This window comes from Phlebotomus argentipes, unplaced genomic scaffold (genome assembly GCF_947086385.1).
Source record: "Phlebotomus argentipes unplaced genomic scaffold, Phlebotomus argentipes genome assembly scaffold_18, whole genome shotgun sequence".
Classification (NCBI taxonomy): domain Eukaryota; kingdom Metazoa; phylum Arthropoda; class Insecta; order Diptera; family Psychodidae; genus Phlebotomus; species Phlebotomus argentipes.
In genome coordinates this window covers 12,399,295-12,417,135 of record NW_026776177.1, presented here as the reverse complement: position 1 = coordinate 12,417,135, position 17,841 = coordinate 12,399,295, and the positions used below count along the sequence as shown (strand labels likewise).

General features: G+C 37.9%; 1 protein-coding gene across 15 annotated transcripts in view; it reads left to right on the top strand.

The window, feature by feature from the left end:
• Window positions 1-17,841, top strand: part of LOC132261215 (potassium channel subfamily T member 2) — a 73,667-nt gene that overhangs the window by 45,478 nt on the left and 10,348 nt on the right. For 8 of the 15 annotated variants that reach the window (XM_059759884.1, XM_059759880.1, XM_059759876.1 and 5 more), the window contains exons 3-14: window positions 299-520; window positions 7,104-7,183; window positions 7,907-8,006; window positions 8,866-9,064; window positions 9,868-9,942; window positions 10,754-10,837; window positions 10,914-11,008; window positions 11,104-11,287; window positions 11,341-11,948; window positions 12,684-13,030; window positions 15,784-15,993; window positions 16,063-16,210. In XM_059759884.1, the coding sequence (XP_059615867.1) occupies window positions 300-520; window positions 7,104-7,183; window positions 7,907-8,006; window positions 8,866-9,064; window positions 9,868-9,942; window positions 10,754-10,837; window positions 10,914-11,008; window positions 11,104-11,287; window positions 11,341-11,948; window positions 12,684-13,030; window positions 15,784-15,993; window positions 16,063-16,210 (2,351 nt within the window). In that variant the 5' untranslated portion in view covers window position 299. Of the gene's footprint in view, window positions 1-298; window positions 521-4,985; window positions 5,078-7,103; window positions 7,184-7,906; window positions 8,007-8,865; window positions 9,065-9,867; window positions 9,943-10,753; window positions 10,838-10,913; window positions 11,009-11,103; window positions 11,288-11,340; window positions 11,949-12,683; window positions 13,031-15,783; window positions 15,994-16,062; window positions 16,211-17,841 lie in introns of those variants that run through there. The other 7 variants (XM_059759887.1, XM_059759878.1, XM_059759886.1 and 4 more) reach the window with 4 other exon arrangements.

Below are 17,841 nucleotides of genomic sequence, written 5' to 3'. Positions count from 1 at the left end.
TATGTACTAGCGCAGGTAACTTTTCCGCTAGTAAAAAGTTCTACGCTGACAATGTGCTTACCATTTTTCACTGTCTCACTGATTTTTTTTTGTATGCCGTGGGCCAAGCATGTATGTGATAAATGTCACGTCTGGTATAATTTGGCCAAAAGTGAGTGTAAGTAAACAGGACTATTTGCCTCTGAAGCGCAATAATCTGCATATTTTACCGTAACATCTGTTCAGTTCAATTGTTCTCAACCAAATACGTTCATTCACTATTTTTGGACGGTTAACAATAATATGTCATGTTGGCCAGGATGTCGATGTTCTTTTTTCGACTGCACAATCTTCGGCGTGAAGAGGAGGCCAAGAAGAAACGCAAGGCCGCCCAGCGCCAGAGACAGCGTCGCGGGGCGAAAGTCTTCCGTGGTGTCAATAACATGGATGGACACCTCACGTTGGCTCCGTCGCGACTCTTCGAGAGAACGCCCATGAGTCCATCAGATAGTCTCGATGAGATCGCCCTGCAAATTCCCAGGTACACTTTAGCTCTGGAGAATCCTCACTAAACAGGGAGATGGTAAACTTAAGTGTAAGACTGTGTGATTGCATTGAGTATTGACTTGACTTGACTTGATAAAATCTAGCTGGAATTGAAAGACCTCAGAAGATTTTTGATGATATTGTGTGATTTTTTTTTATATCATTATGTTGTGTGTCCAAGTTTGATTTTTGCCAAATGGATTGAAAGGAGTTGTCATCCTACTTAAAAAAAACTACCCAAATATTACATATCTCTGAGGATTTTAATGCCACTGTAGGTCAAAGTTACTACGGTCTTAGGATTGAAATGTGCAAAATTTGTATCATTAACACTATAGTACTATGCTGATTATTATTATTTTATTTGGTAATATGTACCATTCGACCGCATACGAGGTTTAAAGCTCATGCGTCGAATTCCCCAAAAGCATGTCCTGAATACGTTAATTCCATCAATAATATAACAGTGTGACAAACATTACAAGAGGCACTCGAGCCAAATTATGAATTAATTAAATAATACCATCGAGGAACTTCTGTCCATAATTGAGGGGATATCCTAAGAGATAATTCCAGCCCCATCTCAAGACGGTTCTTACAAGATCTAATATGATTGTGTCCTGAAGAGGATATTATTGATTTACCTTTCCCTTTCCTTCTCATTAGGTATGTCTGAACACACTTAAGTTGGGCAAAACATTATTCTTTTATTTGTTGCACAGAGAAAAATGGCATTACGTGGGAACAAGAAAGAGTTCCCACGGAGAGATTCGTAGTAACGTTATTTTCCATTTCCATTTCCATAGATATTTACAGGCAATCATTTTCTGAACATTTATTTCTATTCTTGCACAAATGCGAACGATAAATTAATTATCGTACTAAATTAAACGTTGGCATTGCCATTCATTTGCAACACACATCCTGTGCCAATCGGTGGGAGATTTTTCACGATTTTCCCGTTGAAAAATTGATAACTATTCGGTGAAAAAGAGCGCTTCAGAAATATTGTGAAATTGTAGAGAAAGAGTTATTTCAAGTGTGAAAATTCATTTTACTCTACTCTTGTTGTATTTTCATCTGTACATCGCGCACAAATAGGCAATTTTTTTAGTGAGGAAAAACATTCAAATAATGATAGTTTTTCAATTGGCAAGTTGGTTCGGAAACAATAATGTACAAATTTTCAGTCTTCTCATTCGGTGAAAGCCTGATGAAATTGTATTGTTCTACAGTTTTGACCTCTCTTTGTTTCTGTTATTTTATTTCATCCATTCCCAGTGTAAAAATGTTTTACAAATGAACAAGGAAAACTTAAAACTACAGTGAATGTTTAGTTAGTGTATAAATATTTATTTTCCAACATAAAAGATATTTTGTAATATGAAAATGTACTTCGCCCTTATTGAATGTGAGGAGAAAAGAGTGATAAGGGAAAAAGGTATAGGGTTCATTGCGAATCTCTTTGTAGATTTCCTCTGAGATCTACATATCAAAGGGGTTCCAGTAGTGATGGAAAATATTTCGAAGAATATATGTACTTAACTGCAATATGAATTATTTTGAGAATTTTCCATTACAAATATAGAGCCATATTTTGATGAATTCTCGCCGAATTCAAGAATAGTTTGTCATTCCCATTTGTCTTGAATATATTTGCATAAATGTACAACCACATGAGAAATTGTAATAAGTTTCCGTAGCGTTAAGATATGACGTCTACATAAAATAAACTTCAAGCATATTTAGATGGTGTGCAGCAGCCAAAATGAATTAACATTCCATTCAGAGTGGCAAATTTGAGTTTAACATACAAATATAAGAGAAACCTTCAATCGATATTCACAATTCATTCTTAATCTTTATCCAAGTGTCTCTAAATGTCATATGTCGAGTAAATTATTGAGGTAAATTGATAAATATTAGTTTACTCTAATTTCTAATATTCAACTTCTGGCCAATATCTTACCATGAATAAACTTTCTTCAACTAGTCTGCTGATTCAGCCATGAAATAAGCTAAGAGTAAATTGGAAAACTTTCTCACAACTAATTGCTTACAGAGATTTGGACAAGGGGTGCACAACTAGCTATTTAACTCAATCAATTCAGTACACTTCAACATAACAAATATGTGCGATCAATCAATGGAACACGCTAATTTAGTAATACCGAATAAATCCCAGTCCCAAAGCGGGCTTTCACTTAAGCAAACACAGTGTGAAATTGGCGTGAGAAATTGCGGAAAATTCATCTGTCACATCAAACAATGCATAATATAATTCACGAGCATACGAAATTCATCCATATTTATGCACATCTTTTGCTGTGATAAAAGTCGATATCGCGAAATATTGTGTTTATCATTTCATGTGGAATATATTTAATTTTCACTTGAACTAATTTTCATCCGCGTAAATGAAGTGGCGATAATTTGAGATGGGAAATGCGCAAGTACTGAGAATTTTCCCGCCAAATTTCACCACGTGAACTGAAGTTCTGTGAGGCATTTTCCATGCGCGGGAAATGGCACGAACCATGTATCGTTGCGTGCCTAGCCACGGCAGTGCGCCACTGCTGCCGGATTTTCCAGCCGCTTTTCCTTGGTATAACAGTTTTATAACTTCTCAGTCGCTCTTCAACCGTGTTGCGGTTAAAACATAGCGCAAGTATGTGAGCTGGACAAAGTGTCTGCTCAATTTTCCGCGCTTTGTCGAGCAAATCAGGCGTGTTCCTCCGGTCCAGACTTCGCGATTAGCTTTCGTCTGTGATAGTGCCATATAAAGGAACTTATTTGGACTGTCTTTAAACTGATTTGTGAGTTGAATGTGATAAAGGAATTTTATTGTAGTGCGTGGCGACGATAGAAAAAGAGAGGGAGAACAAATTGATGGTCATAATTCGGTATTAACATTTATTTGCATTCGTTTTTGGTGGTGTTAAGGCAATATTTACACTCTGCCCGAGGGTATGGACAATAAAATTCGATAGATAGAAAATGTGTTTGTGGCAATCTATTAAAATCGGACCCCATCGGAGTGTGTCTCCTCATTTTTTCCCACCCTCCGATGACCCTTTTAGAGTAAAGCCATTGCTGAGGAGGGAAAGTGGAGAGCTTTCACTATGAAAGCCATAAATGTGATTACATTGTTTTGTGTTTGATCTATTTCATTGATTGTAAATAGAACGGAATTAATTTGGCGTTGTGAAAGGATAAAAAATTCTTTATCTTTTCTGGTGGCAAATCTTCCATGGCAGTGAAAGAGGCAAAACTTCCCATCACAAGTTTTATTGCTACATCCTCAGCCAAACAACTATATGAAAAATGTTGCTCAAGCTTGTGCATTAGATTTCATGACAAAACACATTCAAAAGCTTCACCACCCAAAAGCTCAAGAGTTCTCTCTGCTGAGCAGTTACCCCAATTTTTCATCATTGACATGAGAAAATCGAAGAAAAAATTGATGATGAGTAAAGCAAAGGTTTATCTTAGCTATATGAATTTTGAGTTATTCTCCTGGGAAATTTGTGTGATTTTGATACGTCAGACTAAGAAATTATTACAAAAAAGTCTTAAGCTTAGATAATGTGTGAAAATTTACAGAGAAAATCCATGCATGCTAAAAAATGGAAGATCGACACAGCACAGACAAAGTTAGAAGGGGTGGTTTTAGAAGAAAAATTCGTGGTATTTTGCGCCGCGGACGTGTCATGATTTCCAAAGAGTTGTTGGTATTGTCTCACCCGAGATGCCCCGGATCATTCTTCATCAATCGTGAGTCATAAATAATAGACGATATGGTGGGAAAATGCTGGTGGGATTCTTCAGAGTCGCCACGTCGCCAAATTGACCGTGAATCTTGATAGCGCAGACCAACGATAAATTGAGTGATAAAACTATCTTACTCATTTAATGGTGCAAATTGCACAATTATCTTCTTGCCGCTCTCACGCAGTCTGGCGATCTTTTCATCTTCAGCCATGTCACATTCTGCTGAGATGATGAGACAAGAAGAAGCGCCTCTCGTGCTCGTATGTGTATCATGGTATAATCATTTCACAGGCAACATGACAAGTCACGAAGAATTTTCTCGGAATGAGAATCCTTGTTTACAGAATAAAGTTAATCTGGCGCTGCATTTATCCTGAAATGGACTTTTAAGGGCTTTGACTCTGTGTTTGTGTTAGATAAATATACGTGTACATCAAAGCAAATTTTAAAGTTACATATTCAGTGATAAGTGCTTTAACATCACCGAAAATTCTGTAATATTTAGATATGCATGAGTTCCATAAATGAGCTTTCAATGGTGAACTACCTGAAAATCCACTTGCAAACATCAGCAAAACGCATGGCGCGGATGTGAGCAGATGTCATGAGATTATGGTGGGGTGTTGGCAAGATGATAAGGCTTAAAGTGCATTGGATTAGGTGTGAAAAGTCGGTGTGGGAATGCTCAAATGGTAGCTGTTCTCTGTGAAATGGCGGGAACAAGCCGCTACTCCTCCTACAATTGCCTAACATCGTGGGATTCCTATGAAAACATACCAAGGTAAAAGCCTACGCTTTCTCTTTGCCAAAATTGATTTGGATTTCACCTTAACCCCCCATATAAATTTGCCCCCGCGTGCAAGATGATTGAATGGAACCTTAAGCCGCACACGGCGAAAAAAGTCTCTTGGGAATGGCATCATGTCTCTTTCAGAAAGACTGTCTTTTTTCTCCTCTTCCTGGATGAGAAGTAAATTGTCTTTGTGGCATTTTCATGTAAATGGAAATCATCGTGAGAAAAGTTTCTTTTAGAAACTTCCGCTGAGTGGATTTACAAGTAAAAAAAAATTCACAGAGAGAATTTATCTCAGCAGCTATGATAAGATTTATACATACACACCATCATTTTTTCCGCGTGCAACAGCAACATCTTCGGAAAATGCATTTAATTAATTTTAATTTCTACAAATAAGCACATTGCGAGTGTCTTTGCATATTAGAAAGCTGTAATTTTTCCCTATCTGTTCTGATGTTTGGGAAATGATGCTGGAATTTCCTGATAGAGAAGGTAAAAGAACCATAAATTATGTATAAGCAACTTTCACATATCTCACACAATTCACAATATTCTATAATTCATGATATAAATAATTTAGCTTCTTATCCCAAAGAGAGCTTTAAAACGACTTTTGACCTGAAATTAATAAACTTAAAAGCTTAGAAAATATAATCTTTCAAGCTATTTCGTTTCGAATATTTCCGATGTAAGGTAAAAGTGTATATACTGTTTCAAACGAGATATAAAAGGCTTTAATATTTGTACTGCTAGAATAAATATTGGAAAACTCATTCATAGAACATCAAAAGATTTCAATTTGTGCACAAGATGCATCCTATTATGTTTAGATGTGATGTGTTTAAACTTCTTCAGTCCTCGATATCATTAGAATCTCTAAACATCGCGACATTTGCTCAAGGCAAATTTTATAGGTATTAAGAAGACAAATATTTTCTTGAATAAGAGAAAATATTGCTCTTTAATTAATACACATATTTGTATAGAGAGCATTTCGTTCAAATTGGCAATAGAATTTCTAATTTCATTGAGTTGGTATAATATCATAATAGCTAGAAGTGCTAGAACTAAAGTGGCCTTGCTTGTCTACCAGACTGTCTTTATTCCAGACTTGGTGCTCTTCTCATTTTAATGATTTAGGAGTGGGTAAAAGCAAATATCGACAGAGCAAATGTATAATCCATCCGAAAACTTCAATACCATAAAATCAGTGAGAAAATTACATGACTAATCAGTCTGTCCTCCAATTAGGCGCAACATTTGTATGAAAGTACAAATACTGCAAAATATTCATTAAAGATTATAGCAATATTGTTGAAATTTATTAATTTTCGCCTCAAATTCAGGGTACTTTGCGAGACTTTTGGAAAAACCAAAATATTCTGCTTGTTAATCGATGTTGTTAACTGATTGGATTAGATTTTCATGGAAATGACAAGGAGAATTATTCACAGTCGAGTTGAGTGAGCTTTTATACAAAGCATCGATGGAGTTTCAGGTCAAAATATTCCTAGTCTCGCTTCAGAGCGTGTGAATCAATTGATGGTCATAATGGTGTGAGGCTGCCTATGAGAAAGGGCAATAAAATCGCCGAAAGACACGGTATTTGAAATATTTCTCAGCAATAAATTGATAAGCGTGCGCTTTATGTGGTTTTATGAGCAATTCTGGTGTGTAAATGATTTCTAGTTCATGTGAGGACACAAAAATAATCACGAGATGAGTCTTATTGTGGTGTGAGTGGTGGTGTGCCTTTGAGTTCAAAGACAGTGGAGCTTTTCAAGAAAATCTAATAGAGGACGATGATGAAGAGAAGTTTAATTTGGTGGAAATTGTATTTTCCTCCCCCATGAAAGATGTCAATACATGGAGAAAATATTTCCCCACTTAAATGTTTTGTGAATTTCGAGGGAGATTCTATAATATGATTTTAATTCATACTGTTGCGGGGAGAAAGCATTCGAGTGTTTCGGAAAATGACTAATTTGAATTATCAATATTTCTTTTGCAGAGTTCGAGTTGAATACTACGTCAATGAAAATACATTTAAGGAAAGACTGCAACTTTATTTTATTAAGAATCAGAGATCAAGTAAGTAAAAGTACGCGCTGGCACTGCATTGGCGCTAAAGCGGAAATTCTGTAATTTCCCTTATTACCGATGTTTCTCACTTTGATTTTCCACCAAATGCGCACTATTAAAGATATGAGTGAGCGGATTTTTGCGTGCTCTTTAATGGATATGCGATGTTTGTCACGCTGGGCTGAAATATTCATTTGATTTCCCACGTGAATTTGATGATTGTTGAAAAATTACCCTTTGGTTGATTCCTGTTGCCACATAATACAGTGGGTATAAAAAAACCTATACAATGGGCTGGGCATTGTTTGTATTGTCCCAAGATCGTCCTTCTAATGCTTCAAAAATTAATTAATTAATTAATTAATTAATTATACTCTGGTATTCGCAGGAAAAAGCACTAAATGACAAATAAAAGGTAATTTTTGAGAAACATTTTGTTCTAAAATCAGGATAGAATGGAAAACCAGGAGACAGATATTTCTGATAACTCGCTTCGGAGAAGCTACGATGTTCCCTAATTTAATAATGCCACATCCATGATTTAGCGATGAAGTTTAGTGAGTTGGAAAGTGAATCTCTCACTGAATCATTTGCGAGAATTGATAATCCAATAAACGGGCACAGTTGAGTGGAAATCAAAGAAAGGCCATACTATAAAATTATGAGGTTGGGCGAGAAGTGCTCTAATTTGTCCACCGTATCTGTCAATATTGTCATTTTATGTCGTTTCAGGTCTACGTATTAGGATCGCAAATTTATTTTTTAAATTATTAACCTGTGTGCTGTATATAGTTCGAGTAATCGCCGACCTGGATCCCACATTTGCTACTTGGTGAGTTCCGCCCACATGTTTGAAGGTCAAGTTCTAGCATTTGTGTCAATTGGCGCGGAATTTCATGTGAACTCTCCGACTGAATCATTTTTCATGTTACCTCGCTTTTCCTAGAATGATGTACTGATAGGAAAGAGATAACTGAAATAATTTTCAGCAGGCAGATAGCTTTAAGATCACTCGTACTTCAATCATTTAATTCATTTTGGGTTCAAATTCATTAAAAATGGTGTACATAAAAGTATGATTCAGAACAGTTGCATCTATTTTGTTACTGTTATAGAATTCTGCACAAAACATTTTGTTATAATAATTTTTACATGATTTACGTATTGTCATCTGCACTTGTGGAGTTCAAACACTTTCTAGTTTAGTAGTCAGTTGGCATTTGTGCCGTGCTGAAGTGGATATAAAACATTAAATAGTGTGACAAGGCTTATTACATCTATTTTTCATTCAAATACACAAGGATGCAGAATTATACAGTTCTATATTTCATGAACAGGGCAAATAAAGCGTATTGCAAAGGTATCGCCCTTCGACGTTGCATATTTCATAAACCATTGTGATTTTGTTATGCGCTGAGAGCTATACGAGTGCCATACAATTAGCTAGAAGTTTGCATAGCAATTCAAATAGTCAACGAAGAGCATTTTTTCTCACTTAACCGTCATACCTGAAAACATTTCAATTCACCGTCCCTTTGTATCCCCAATCATTGTATATTCACGTGACAGAGTCGGAGGGAATTCATAATGATGCCATCGAAAGGAAAATCAATTTCTCTCATACTGACATAATAGTAAAAGTTTATCGATTAATTCGTCTGCCCCGCACCTCATGATGAAACTATTTGTAGTCACGGCTGTCCCGTGGAGAACAAGACGGAATTTCTTGCGTCAGCCGATCTCACGGAGGAGCAATTCCAGGAGAACCCCATCATCAACTGGGACGCCATCCTGTGGGTGAATCGACCAACTGAACTGTGGGCTGTGCAATTCGTACTGGCGATTGTGTCTCTGGCCGAGGCCTTGCTCCTAACATATCTGGGTTATAAGGTGAGTCCAGACTGGCTGACTTTACAAACTAAGGACTGGGATGAGCCGTAGCGAGAAGGCCACAACTTCCACCATTAATTAATAATTAATGGCGAGTGTGTTTGTGTATAATTACGTAGATAGTATTTTTATCGATCACAATTCTTTACTTCGCCTCATTCGACTATTATGCCTTCCATGTTACGTGGTAAACATTATAGAGAAGAAAATTCATTGAAAGCTGCACAAGTAAAATTAGATTTCTGAAAATTTGCCTGGAGTTTCTGAACGAGTTTCTCCATTAAAGTACTCTTATCAATTTTCCCAACTTCAATGAAGCATCAGCGAGCATATGAAATATATATATATATATATATATATATATATATATATATATATATATATGTATAGTAATTTTATTAAACTGTCATTAGTTGTATTGATAGGAAATTGAAGACTCACTTGTTGTGCATTCACATCGACATGAAGAGAGCCAATTATGAGTCATCTTCCTGAACGTATACCTTATTTTTCTGACAAGCGCTAACATGAGAGAGTATAACTAAATTTTAAGATAGATTCCTTAAGTCAATTACGACGAGTAGCATATTCTCACCTTTTCGCAAAAGTTTCATTATAAACTTTCCTTGCCATTGTAATTGAGAGTCATGATGTTCCATTAATCAGCTCTAAAATGCTAATAAGTGCCGACATTGTGGGATTTCCTGTGAGAATTGTATGCATTTGGGTGAAGGAAGTCCCTTGTTGACGTCTTTGAGCCTCAAAAAGTCCATCAATTAAACTTGTGACATTCTTTATTGCAGGGAAATATATGGCAGCAAATACTATCGTTTCACTTCATTCTCGAATTGGTCACGACAATTCCATTTGCACTCACGGTAAGACAATCATGTGATCTGGGAAATCTTTAATATTTTATAGAGCACTTTTTGTGTGTTCGTGTGTGAATGCGAGGGAGGTTAATTTTGGGGTAGTCTCTCTATTCAACACGTGATAAATTGGGTCATCACAGAAAGCAGTCCAATGACACGTGCCACACTTTTGCCTTTGCAAATAACTGATGAGGTTAAAAGGTCCAAAAGCTGACCTCTTCAGCATTTCACCTTCACCTTCACGTTGAGACTCTGAATTTTATGATGACTCTTTATTTCACCTGTAAAGATTCCAATTTAACTCACAAACATTGTGCCAAAAGGAACATATAAAAGGTGGAATGTGTGTGACAAGAGCTTTTCTTCGTGATGTAATCTGGATGGCAAAAAAGTCCAATCGGAAAAGGGGTGCAAAAGTCCAATTTAAACACACATCATTTCACCTTTTTTACAGAAGTGAACGACTGTGAATTCCTTAGCACTCAATGGAAGCTTAAAAGCTCTTCTCGTGTTATGTATAATTAATGACTCATTATTATTGAAACTTTATAGTGAATTTAATTATATTATGAACTTCCACCGTGACTGGGTATAATTGTGAAATATATTTGACATCCAGGGCGTGTGTCTCTAAATATATAACTGAGAAGAAACTTTAATATTTCTGACTTCCCCTGGTGTTGTCAATTACTTGCAAGAGTTGGTAGAGAAATCCCAAGATTCTCCTCTTTGGCAATTCACACGACCGTTGAACCACAAGATGAAATTCATTTTCCTTTTTTCTCCATTTTTCCATCATGATGCAATTGTTGGGTAGATTTTGTGGCCCCCGTTGCGAAATCTCTTCATTCCTGTGTTCCTCAATTGTTGGCTGGCGAAGAGGTCCCTCGAGAATATGTTTGTAAGTTGAAATAGAGATAGAAAAGCTGCCAGTCTCACACCTCAAATTCAATTCCTTCTCTTTGTGCTCTGTCCAGAATGATCTTCATCGAGCCATGCAGAAGTCACAATCGGCACTCTCGCAACAATTGACAATACTCAGTGCGACACTTTTGTGTCTCGTCTTCACCAGGTGAGATTATGCTATCATGCACACACTACAATACAATCATTTTCCATCCGTCCTGGGAAGATTCAGGAAATTGATTTCATGGCATTTTTCACCAGTGTTTGCGGAATTCAGCACTTCCAGCGGGCCGGACATCGGCATTTGAATCTCTTTCAGAGTACATATTATGTGGTAGTGACTTTCTCCACGGTGGGCTATGGAGATTTCGTGCCGGACATCTGGCCATCGCAGCTGTACATGGTGATAATGATATGCGTGGCGCTTATCGTGCTGCCCACTCAGGTAATTCCCGCGATATCGCCCATGAGTTGCCGGTTCAATGCGTTCTAATGCAGCTCTCTCACTTACGCGCCCTCAAGTTCGAGCAACTGGCTTTTACGTGGATGGAACGTCAAAAACTGGGTGGCAGCTATTCCTCCCATCGCGCCCAGAGTGAGAAGCACGTCGTGGTGTGCTCCACCACGCTTCACGCCGACACCATCATGGACTTCCTCAATGAATTCTACGCCCACCCGCTCCTGCAGGACTACTACGTAGTCCTGCTCAGCCCGATGGAGTTGGACACCACGATGAGGATGATCCTGCAAGTGCCTATCTGGGCGCAGAGGGTGATCTACATCCAGGGCTCCTGCCTGAAGGATGGCGATCTGGCAAGAGCGCGCATGAATGAGGCTGAGGCTTGCTTCATTCTTGCGGCGCGCAATTATGCCGATAAAACGGCGGCGGATGAGCACACAATCCTGCGATCCTGGGCAGTTAAGGACTTTGCTCCGAGTGTGCCGCAGTATGTGCAAATCTTTCGGCCGGAGCACAAACTGCATGTGAAATTTGCAGAACATGTGGTTTGCGAGGATGAGTTTAAATATGCCCTACTCGCCAACAACTGCACCTGTCCAGGAGCCAGTACTCTCGTCACGCTACTGCTACACACCTCCCGCGGGCAGTAAGTGTAATTTTGATACATTACTTTGTTCAATTCAACTATTTTACCGTCATTATAATTGTTCTGTTTCAGTTATAATCTTCATAACGTGTTGTTCATGAATTATTTCCAATTAAAGCGTAATTTTCTTGAATACAAGTTCACTTAAAATTACAGTGGTCTTCACAGCTAAGGCTTTCTCCCACTGATTTATTTTATGTCAATCAGACATCTAACATAATACTTGACCTAACACTTATAACATTTTAATCCTACATGATTTTGTATTTTACTTTGACATTCAACAATGTTTTATTGATCCATTATGTCATACATAATCCTAAAATAATTAATTGATTAGCTAATTAAATATATTGGAATGTCAATTGAATAATTTATTGATTAAATTATTACCTCACTATTAATGATTTTACGAGATTGAATTAAAAAAAATCTCATTAGTCATTCAAATCCCACTTGAAAAATGTTTCTATGCACTTATCTATTAGTCCTTGCATGTTTCACCAAATTATGTAAATGAGCCTTTTCCCACAGAGTGTCAATTGCATTTACTGTGAAATGCTTGCTCTGCATAACGAGATTCCCAGAGTTTGAAGAGGGATTCGTGGGATGAATGTGAAGTGTCACGAAGTTTGCGGTGGGATTTTTCCACTCGTTGAGAAAAGCGTGCAAATGATTGGAGGATTGTCTGATGAGTTAATGAGTCTCACCGGTGCGTGCGTGGTCTCTTCACAGGGAGGGCCAGCAGAGTCCTGAGGAGTGGCATCGACTGTATGGCAAGTGCTCGGGGAATGAGATCTACCACATCCTCCTGGGCGATAGTCGCTTCTTTGGTGAGTACGAGGGGAAGAGCTTCACCTACGCAAGCTTTCACTCGCACCGGAAGTATGGGGTGGCGCTGGTTGGTGTGCGCCCGGCGGAATTGCCCGAGTTCTACGAAGACACCATCCTCCTCAATCCTGGCCCGCGCCACATCATGAAGAAGGATGACACCTGCTACTACATGAGCATCACCAAGGAGGAGAACTCTGCCTTTGTCGTCAATCAAAATCAGAACAGTGGCTTAGAACCTACGAAAGAGGGTGAGTTCCAGACGTCATTCTTTTTTCTTCAGACTCTTTCTCGGTGACTCACTCTTCAAATCTACCAATAAGTCGTCTTTTGCAGTATAATCAAAGCATTTCTCACCATCATTCATTTGCCCACAAGTGTGTTTCGTAATTGATTTGTCTGTGTTTTCATTTTGCCACCAAGTGATCATCTAACAAATTTATTCATTAACACGAGAAGAGGAAATTCGGGAAATTATATCGGAAAAATACTGCACTGTGCTGTGCATTTTAATTTCCAAATTGAATTGGTAGGAATAACGCGTTAATTAACGTAGGGAAGCGTGCAGTGGTTTAACTCGAAAAGTTTATCGAAAAAAAAATCAATTTCACCTATTCAAAGCTACCACACTCCCCCTACAGTTAAACGAATGCAATTCAATCTCGTGTTGGTGGTTAGTATCACAAGTGCAATGCATAAGAAAATTTTCAGTGTTGCTTCTATTGATAAAATGCTCCCCTGGTTTTTCTTATTCAATACAATACACACAATAGCAGAGAAAGGAGATATGACTAAGTATAGTAATTGAATTTTCTTTTGCGATTCTCCCCACCAAACTACTCTCTTCAATATAGTAACATCTATCAACAATAACACTTCTGTGAACCCACAAATGGCCCCAGTGCCGTCTGTTTGTGTCCGTGTGCCCCACAGTCCAAGTTTAAGTTTAGACTCCGGTGCTGGTTCCCCGGTGAAAAAACTGGACATTGATGCCTCAGCACTGGCCGTGCGTGAGTGTGCCACCCGACTGCATGCCAAACCTCCTCCATTCGATGCATCCTTTGGACCGTCGCTATGTAATATTGACTTGTTTCACTCTCGACCATTTTTGCTGCATCTTCGCTCTCGTCTGACCCTTGACCAGTCCGAATCCAAGCCCCAGTAAAAACCCTTTAGAAGTTGACAAGTTGAGCCACTCAAGATCGCCTCTTTCGCTAACATATTTCGCATTGTTCTTTGCTTGTTTTATTACCTTTTATTTCACGAGGTGTACTCATTGAAAGTCATAATGAAATTGAATGCATTTAATTGAGGTTAAACAGCGGAAAAGCAAAGAAAATTAGTCCTTCTGCCCTTCTTACAAAACCCTTGAAGTCCTCGTATTGTTCCAATGAATAATCCGCCTTTGAACATTATTGTCTTTTATCATTAATTAATGAGACAATTTTGTTTTAGACCTAAAAAGATATCTTTGGAGTGTCTCTTGAGGCAAAATTTGATATAAAATTATAAATAATTTTTTCTGCCTAGCCTATAGAAAAGTCTTGCCACTCAACCAGCACTTATTGAGATAAAAGTTTGACGCAGAACGGCAAGTTCAACGGGGTTGATATGAGAGAAATAATAAATGAAATGTTTGAGAGTGTCATTTGGGAATGTTTGAAATGAAAATGCAAAAATCTCCATAAAATTGAATGACAATGGTTGGCATTAAACTGAGGGGACGTTTTTTTTACACTCTCATTCTCGAGTCACTTCATTTGAATAACTGATGCATAACTTGATGTACTTTTCGAAGAGTTTGCGAAGGAAGAAGTTCTCAATGTTCTAGGACAATTTATGGTCAAATGCACGCTGAAATGCTGATATTATTCCACTATTCAGGCCGACAAATGTCTTTGCTTTTCCCGCTTTTTCCACACAAAAACTGCATGTACTTTTCATTCCCTTCACACGCACATACCAAGCTGAAAACATTAACTTTTGTGCGCCGCACGATGAAAGATTAACTACAATTAATGCTTCTTTCTTCCTAAATAAACACTATGTCCAAACGTCACGTCGTCACATAATGAATGTTTTTAGGACGAAATAAATGGGTGAACAGTGGAAAAATTCATTAATGAGTAACAATGAGGTGGAAATGACAATTAACTTACTTTCACAAAACACTTTCCACTGCTTTTATCCCCCTTGTTTATAGTCTATATTAAAACAAATTCATTTATTGCGCTGAAAAGACCAAGCTTTCAATATATAATTTTTCACGCTATTCACAGCTCATATGCTCTCCATGTTTCAGAATCATTCAATTTATCGTGTGGCACACTAAAGCTTCTATTTACTAATGTAATTCATCAATAAGTTGTTGATAAAAATTGGAACACACAGAGGATAATCTATTCATACAATGTGACTGAAATTAATCACATAGTAATAACAAAAGTATATTTTCTGTGTGGTCTGAAAGTCATAAAATCAAAAGTATTATAGCTATTCTTACATTGTTCACAAACCTCGACATGATGTACATAGACACTTCCTCTGTCTGTCATCCAAGTAAACACAAACATTCTTCCACTCCAGCCCAAGATGCACTGAAAGACAGAGCATTTTATACATATTTTATACCTTTTCGTCCAAAAATTATCTCACTTTTAGCTTTGCATAAATTGTTACTGTTTTTCTCTCTCTATTGGCATTTTTCTCTGTGTTTTTCTCAAATTGGTATTTCCTGATGTGTCTTTTCAAAAAAAAAAACGGAAAGCATTCGATTTTTAATATTGAAATTTCATCAAAATTTAACTTTTTTCTGTATACGATTTTTGCGAGTGGTGATCCAGAAGTCTCCGGACTGCATTTGTTAAGTGCGCGGGACGGAAAAAGCGAAATTTTTTCGCACGAGGAGAGTTTGCGAGAACATGCCGGAGATATTTGGATCCCATCTTGTCGGTAGAAGTTGAGAAAATGCATTTTTGATTCTAACGAATTCTACTTGATGCAGCTGTGGCCAGCAGTGAACATAATCCGCATTCAGCAATTTCCATCTCGGAGTCCAAGCTGAATCTCAAAGAGGCTGCAACTCCATCTTCAGCGACCACAACAATGTTGGGACAATCATCGGTGATGACTACAACCACGGGCAATCACCTGGAGTTGCCACAGCAGAGCAATCCAAACCTTCTCAGCCCGGACGTGCTCAATCAGCGAAGAGGTATGACTTGTTAGATTGTCTCCACAAGTGAGTTGATTCGGTACCATGTCTGTGGTATTCACTTTGCAGGAAGTCGTCGACCGTCTATCCTTCCCGTGCCTGATATGTTCACCTCCTCTTCCTTCAGCATCAGTGGCAATGAAGACGGAGACGAGGCGGAGAGCGAAGATGAGTTGGATGACGATGTACCCTGGAGGTCGCCATCCGAGAAGATAGCGTGAGTAGCCTTTTTGTTTGGACATTTCTGCCCATACTTTTCCATTATCTCTTCTCTGATATCGTTCAACATCAATTATTATTTCTGTCTCTTGTCCGAAATGAGTGAAAAGTGACTTTTTGATGCAATGTTTTATCTTCTCTTTTAATTATGTTTTATTTATCAATTTTCACCCAACATCCCAGGACTTTTCGTTTTCTCCTTAGCACACATTATTAGATAATTTCCTTATCAATTCTCTTGCCATTTTCTATGTCTCTTCCATTTGTTCTCTTTTTCGATTGTTTTTCTTTCACAACAACCACACAAATTTGCTCAACTTTCCCTTCAAGATGATATGTTTCCCTTCTTCCATACAAGTGAGACTTTTATTTCCACCTCCCACGAAATTCTATTTGACCTGAATTTTCCACAGAGAGCCGTGAAGCACCTGTATCATTCCTTATTCATCACTCTCTCTCTCACACATGTATTCATTTTGAGTGCTTGTGATTTTTGCACCAAAATGTACTACTAAACTTTATTTTTTTCTGTAAATATCCATCCTTCCCTACATACAAACACCATATAAAACTCCCAGTTTTCTCTCTCTCATTTCAATTCGACTTTTTTTTCGCGTGAAAATTCTGTAGTTTTTCCTTCCTCTTCTTAACCACCATGGCAATGATATAGAAGTTTTCTGCTGCACCTTTTCTCGTAGTGTGGTTGAAAAGGCGCCCCAGCGAGAAGGGAAATTCACAGGAAAATCGCGAGAGATTAATTGAATTAGATTGCGCAAAGCAGGGGCCAAAATCGATGGTGTTTATTCAAAAATCACGTTGGATTCATTAACACTGTGAGCCTTTTGCGAACTCAAAGGCGCAGTCAAAGACTCTGAGAGACAACATAATTTTCTTTCATTTGCGTTTTGGACGATAAATACTTGCTTAACCTCGATTTATGCACAGTCATACAAGAATTCTTTATGAAGTAAATGTGATGTGCTTTCCTATCAGTGGATTACGTGGATAAATTGCGATTTTTGTATTTAATTTGTAGAATTGCTAGAGAAAAGTGGCACTGTTTCATTTGGTAAATCGAATTCGTAACCGAGAGGGATTATAACCATTGATTCCTCCGATTCGCTGAAACGACTGAAACCAAACGATGATTAAATTTTGAGAGAGACACACACGAGAAAACATCATTTCTCATCAATACACACCCCCTCTATTTTGAGCAAGAATATAGAAGATGTCATAGTGTCTGACTCAAGACAGAGCAAAAGAAGTCATTCGGTGTATTTTGTTCTGTGTCCCTCAACCCACAATCATGCCATATTTTTGTTCTTGGTTTATCCCTTCTTATTTTCCCACAAAAAGCATTACATGTACAACAAATTCCTTTATCTCGCTGAAGAATCACCATGATAGTTTAGGATGGGGACGCCTCTCTATCATTGAGGACTTTTTTCATGTGAATGTTTTCGTGTGAATCTGTGTCTCTCTCCCACCCTAAATTCTAGCTACGGAAGTGACGATCTTCTGTCCCAGTTACAATCTTTGTCACTCGTTTTGAGCTCGTCCGATGAATCGAACCTAAATAGTAGTTCAACAACTGATAGCAAAGAATCGATTCATACATCTCCTGCA